The sequence below is a fragment of the Blennius ocellaris genome, assembly GCF_963422515.1.
Source record: "Blennius ocellaris genome assembly, chromosome: 21".
In the NCBI taxonomy this organism is placed as follows: Eukaryota; Metazoa; Chordata; class Actinopteri; order Blenniiformes; family Blenniidae; genus Blennius; species Blennius ocellaris.
In genome coordinates this window covers 16,278,410-16,284,339 of record NC_137670.1, presented here as the reverse complement: position 1 = coordinate 16,284,339, position 5,930 = coordinate 16,278,410, and the positions used below count along the sequence as shown (strand labels likewise).

Genomic DNA, 5,930 nt, shown 5'->3' with positions numbered 1-5,930 from the left:
ACAGCATCAGAAAAATGAAGCCAGAACCAAGCAAACCAAATGAATAAATAACTGACTTTGTTAATGAGCCAAAAGAATTGAAGCTTCTCTGTACATGAGAAGAGATTTAACAGTCTGTTGGTTTTACTCGAGACGGAGGACGTTAATGGACAGACAACTGGATGAAGGAGGTATAAAGGATGGATGGATGGTTTGTATGGGACGTGTTGTTCATTATTTACATTTCATGCCACTGAGGGTTGTTTTTTTTAATATCTTAACAATTCCAGCTTTGAATCCCGACTGAACGGCCAAAAACAGCATTATACACCTCATATATAATAGAACGACATGAGTTTGAGAGAACGTTCCTCCAGTCCTTCACACATAGAAAACAAAGTCCACATCAAGCGGCCGGTCCCACCAAGAGAGTGATTTAATGCAGTTTGTGTCAGAAGCAGCTCAGACGCGGAGGATTTCCAGGCAGTTGTTGTAGCAGATAGCGATCCAGTCGGGCTGTGTGGAAGCCCACTGGACGTTATTGATCTCTCCCTCGGCCGTGTAGGCCAGTATGGGGTCCTCGATGGCCCGCGGCATCTGCTGGATGTCCCAGATTAGAGCCTGGTGGTCATCCGCTAGACACAGAGTGAGTGGAGGAGGCTTGATTTAAATTAAATCGATTTCACTTATTGCGACAGAAAACAGAATGGCAGTAAACAACTCGTTTCACTGCTTGATTCTTGTTGTTACTGATTTAAACGTTCATATTTAGAAAGACTTTGGGGAGAAGAAAAAAAATATCCAGCAGATTAAGGAAGAAATTGCAAATAATTGTAAAAATACAGAAGTGTTTAACGTCACATGTGATCATAGGTTTGGACAGTTCAAGCAAAATTATGACTAATTATAAACCAATTTCACTCTTCGCAGTGTTGTAAATAGTTTAAAATCACTCTACACATTGTTCAAATGATAAAGAAACTTCTCATTCTAATGTATTTGATGAGCGACCTGATCAATTCTTTTATCAGAGGATTTCTCTACTTTTTGATTATTATTTTAGTCTAGTTAAAGTGCATATTTACCATTTCACACTTCAGGACAGTAAACCTGAAAACCAAATACAGAAAACGTGCCTCTCTTACATATTTAAAACCCAATTAAATTCTAGAATGAAAAGAAAATTAAGAAAAGATCGGCCTAAAAGGACTGTTTGGGGAAGAATTGCAGAGCTCTGCTCCACGTTAGTTCAAATCCTTAATATAATTTTCATGGTGCCGTCGCTCCCTCTAGTGTTCACTGTTTGTTACTGCATGGGCATTTAAATATCAGACTTCATCTTTCTACAATCTAATACAACATTCTGTATATGTGCCAATACATTTCTATAGATACTTATGTATGCATAATTGGATATGGTTAAACAACTTGATTATATTTTATATTACATATCATTAATTATTAAAAAATTATGTAATTTATTGACACCTTTTAATCGGATCATTTGTCTTATTATAATAGTTCTAACATGTTTAACTGAAGTGAATATTAAGTGGAAGCTAAAGAAAATGTAGCATATATATATATATATATATATATATATATATATATATATATTATATATATATATATATATATATATATATATATATATATATATATTCCTCCTACTCTTTTTAGGACGCGCCATCTGACATTGTTCTGCTGTAATTATTATTATTATAATATCTTTCGTTGTCTGGTGTGCACTGTGGACTTCCAGCGGTTTTGGCTGTGTTGTGTGACACACCTGCAGTGCAGATGTGACAGGAGGAGTGTGGCGCCCAGGCGATGCCGTTCACACAGGCCCGGTGGTTGTTGAGTCGTGCCACCGGAGTACAGGGCACCATCATCGTCAAGGATCACCACCTGATGGTAGCAGCAGATGTAAACAAAAAAATAATAAACAACAGCTTTACAGCAAAGCGGTTAAAAACAACCTTCTAAATCAAAAAGACTGAATGAAAGATTGGAACCCAACGAGCAGCCCCTGCCTCCATACGGTCCGTGGCCATGGTGGCCAGGTAGTTGGGGTCCTGCTTGTTCCAGCAGAGCCGAAGCAGCGGGTGATGCTGGGGATCTTCGTAGATGATGGTGCTGTGCTCCAGGTGGCGGAGGTCGAACTTGCGGACGGAGCCGTCGGCCCCCGCCGAGGCGAACATGTCCCTGCCGCCGCCGGCTCGGCTGAAGGAGATGTCGTACACCTGCCACGCAAACGACCGGCTGAGTCCTGACCCTATAGCGTTATCGCATTCCATCCAGCGATCTGTCGAAACACTCGAAGGGACGTTCACCTCTTTATCGTGAGCGATGAGCGTCTTGACGTGACCCCTCACCGAGTTGACCCTGCCCACCGCCTGTCCAGTCTCCAGCCCCCAGATCGTACAGGTGGTGTCGATACTGGACGTACCTGCAAGGGACAACAAGCACACAGGCTCATTAAAAACATTTTAATAAAAAAAACCCAGGAAAAAAAAACAGAAATTTGTAAATAGAGCGTGATATTGATGAATTCAGTTGATGTTACCTGCATTGAGATTTTACCTAACAAGTTTGGGTCCACCTCGTTCCAGTCGAAAGACGTGAGCGGAGCGCAGAAATCTGAATTCTTGTTATTGTTGAGCAGACACTCCAGGCGCGTCTCTGTGTCACTCACCTGCCAAGAGTGAGATACATTGTGATTTCATCTCTGCCACACAATTCTTTGTTTTCCCACTGAGATCAACTAGCACATCGGTGGACCGATGGAGCGGATTACCCTCCAGATCCGCAGGTAGTCTCCACTGGTGGCCATTAGGTCCGGGTACGCTGCTTTGGTGTCAGGAATCCACATGATCTTCGTGGTGGGATAGGGATGGTCGAAAGTGTTCCGGCACACAAACTCTGAGCTCTCCTCCTCCAGACCGACGATCTGAACCTGCGGCGACACAAGAACAACTCACCTTGAGTGAGCCGGTGCAGGGTTACTCATCTGAACCCTGACGGGCACAAATCACTCATTCAGACACAGCGAAAGCCTCATTTAACATCCTATTATCACGTCCTTTCAGCCTTATTGCAGTAACGATTGTGGTTTATCTGTATAACCACGATTTGATGTCCCCCCCCCCCCCCCCCCCCAACGCTGTTATGTAAAAAATGTTAAAATCTTATTGATTGTTGGGATTCGTTGGGTAAACACCTTCACTTGTGCTTTTAAAAAGAAAACACACACACATTTAATTAATTGTTTAATATTGTATTTATTTATTTAATTTTGCCACAAACACTAAATGTATTCCAGTCAATGTGTGAGGTCACGGGGTCAGGTGAGGGAACCGCTCGTGTCCCCCTTCAAGTTACCTTGTTACTGTACTCCTCCACGAAGCTACCGAGTGCTAACCCTAAAACCCTAAATAAAAAAACAAAAAAAGTGTTGATAGTATCAATTATTGGACACACGGCTGAGGAAACAATAATATGGCAACAATGGCGGCGACCGGAGGACAAAAATAGTATGAAAGTGGGCGTCACGGAGGCTGCTGGTGCTGCCTTCATGAACTGTCGTATTTATTTACTTCGAACACCAAATCAACAAAAACAAGGTACTGTATTTGTTTTGGGTTTAAAAAAAAAAAAAAAAAAGGAGGCTCGCTATATGTGATGTATAGAATACGTACATATATTTGGTGCTTTTGGTTTATTGTAGCTTTATCAGCTAAACAACTGTCGCTTAGCTATCCTAAAATGTTTTAATTATTCTCAAAATAATTATATATCTATAATACCTCTAAAATTGAGGCAGGTTTTTGCACTTTCATTTATTCCAATGAAATTATCCCTTGGTTTTATTGTTCTATCACATTAGTTTTCTTTGTCCATGACTTGTTTTGAAGTGGACATTATAAAGGTGTATAAGGTTTTAACGGAGTCACGTGAAGGCAGCACGATAAAAGTTTTTGTCTCCTTGCACACAGGTTGCTCTTTTCCTTTCAGTTAAGTCCAGACTCATTACGAAACTGTGCACCTTTAGATGCAAGATGAAATAAATCAAGATGTAGTGAGATTTGCAGGCAAGAACTTCTCTGTGATGACGATGATCAAGTCTGCAATCTCTACTGTGATCAGGTGAGGACTGTATGACTGAGTGCAATTTACTTCCCCCCAAAGTCTGTTAAAACACAATGCAAACATTTGTAAATGCTCGCAATATTGAATTTGACCTAAAGTGGTGCAGAAAGAAAAGATAAAATGTTGAAATTGCATATTTGAACCAGCAGTATTTATGCTGGGGCATCATACAGCTGATTAGGTTATTTGAGAGACAGGCTGAATCTTTCAGAATTGTTTTTTTTTTTTATATATATAATTAAAGTGAGGTTTACCACTCGTCAATACTTTGTTCTGTGTTCATTTCACAATATCAAATGAAAAATAAAGCATCAAAACATTTGAAAAATCTGGAGTAAACTCGGGATAGAGAATCCATGCTAGATTGTCAAGTCCTGCATTAAAAACAGACATCATTTTGTTGAGCAATCCTCTGACAGCTACCAGTGGACACTGCTCTTTGCATTCTGTGCAGGATTTGTAGAATGTTACTATGGAAGGAAGATATTTTTTTTGCAATATGTATAAACACCACAATCTATTCTGGGTTCAGTGTCATTGACTCAGGTGTGATGTTAAAGTATTCCTTGATGAAAGAGATTCTGCCATATTTCGTGTTCACAGGTAGCCCCCTGACAGCTTGTAAACAAATACCTGCAGATGCTTTTATAAAAATTAGATGGTTTTTTTGGGGGGGTCTGGTTTTCTAGAAATGACATTTAGTCTGAGTTTAGGAAAAACAAAAGATATGTCAGGTACATTTTCAAACAACTCATCAATACAGCTTTCAAAGCATTTTAGAATGTTTAGAAATAAAGTGGTGATGAAGAGGGTTTTTCTTAAAGCACTTGGTTACATCTGGAATTAAACTTCCCACCTGTTTTTTTGGGGGGAGTATTTTACGACTGTGTACCAAGTCACGCCACTATACAGGTAAATTCAAAGGAAGATACACTGAATATTCATAATTCAAGTTTACAGTGAAACGGGTGGTAAAGACTTGCTTTCCTTCTGTAATGACTTATTTCAAAAGAAAAAAAAAGAAAAAAACATGCCAGTTTCAAGGAAACACAATTTTTTTTTCTTTTTTAAGTTTCCCCTAGATTTCACCTCCGACAGTCAATTGCCTTTATTTATTTTTCCTCTCCCTTCAGTTTTAACCGACACAAACAGCGGATGGTTGACTTTGACTGGATGCACGAACTCAAATGTTTCCTTCGATTGTATTTCATCAGCTTCACATCTTGATTCATCAACTCTGAGCTTTGCAGGCTGACACGTCGCTCTACTGCACCCTTGTGGCCAAAACCGCAAAGTACATGGAAACGAAATACAAAAAAATAAAAATAAATAAATCGCCCAAAGATCCAATCCTGCCTTTTGTTTCAAAGCAACTATACAGGTTTTTTTAATTATTATTTCTGCCATTAACAGCTACATAAAGGTTGGCAAAAAAATCCATCCACAAGTAAATCTTGATATGATGACTGTTAAAAACTGTAATACAAAAACCCAAAAACTGTACAATTGTAGCTACACGTTTTTTTCATATATATATCTAATATAGGTCATTCATATCATCAGTCGTTATGAGAAGCATAGATATCTGTACAATAACACATTTGAAAAGATAACATTCGGCTGAAGGCTGTGAAAGATCAGTAGTACGAGAGCGAGCGCCCCAGCGAGTACTTCCAGTCCACTTTAAATGGCCACAGTGTGTGTGTGTGTGTGTGTAAGCCTCAGCTACACAGAGATCCATTTTCCTTTTCAAGTCTGGCTGCCGAAAATACTCGTCGATATAAATGTAGCATCCGCGGTCT

The 5,930-nt window shown here is 39.6% G+C and overlaps 1 protein-coding gene across 1 annotated transcript; it reads right to left on the bottom strand.

Moving 5' to 3' along the window:
- Positions 1 to 441: 441 nt before the first annotated feature.
- Positions 442 to 4,411, bottom strand: LOC308145891 (DDB1- and CUL4-associated factor 7-like; the record flags this gene model as incomplete). Its single annotated transcript, XM_080517482.1, is given in 9 exon segments — positions 442 to 614; positions 1,769 to 1,871; positions 1,873 to 1,887; positions 2,013 to 2,222; positions 2,313 to 2,428; positions 2,563 to 2,674; positions 2,777 to 2,935; positions 3,361 to 3,409; positions 4,383 to 4,411. Coding segments are annotated over 9 exon segments (966 nt in total).
- Positions 4,412 to 5,930: the final 1,519 nt, after the last annotated feature.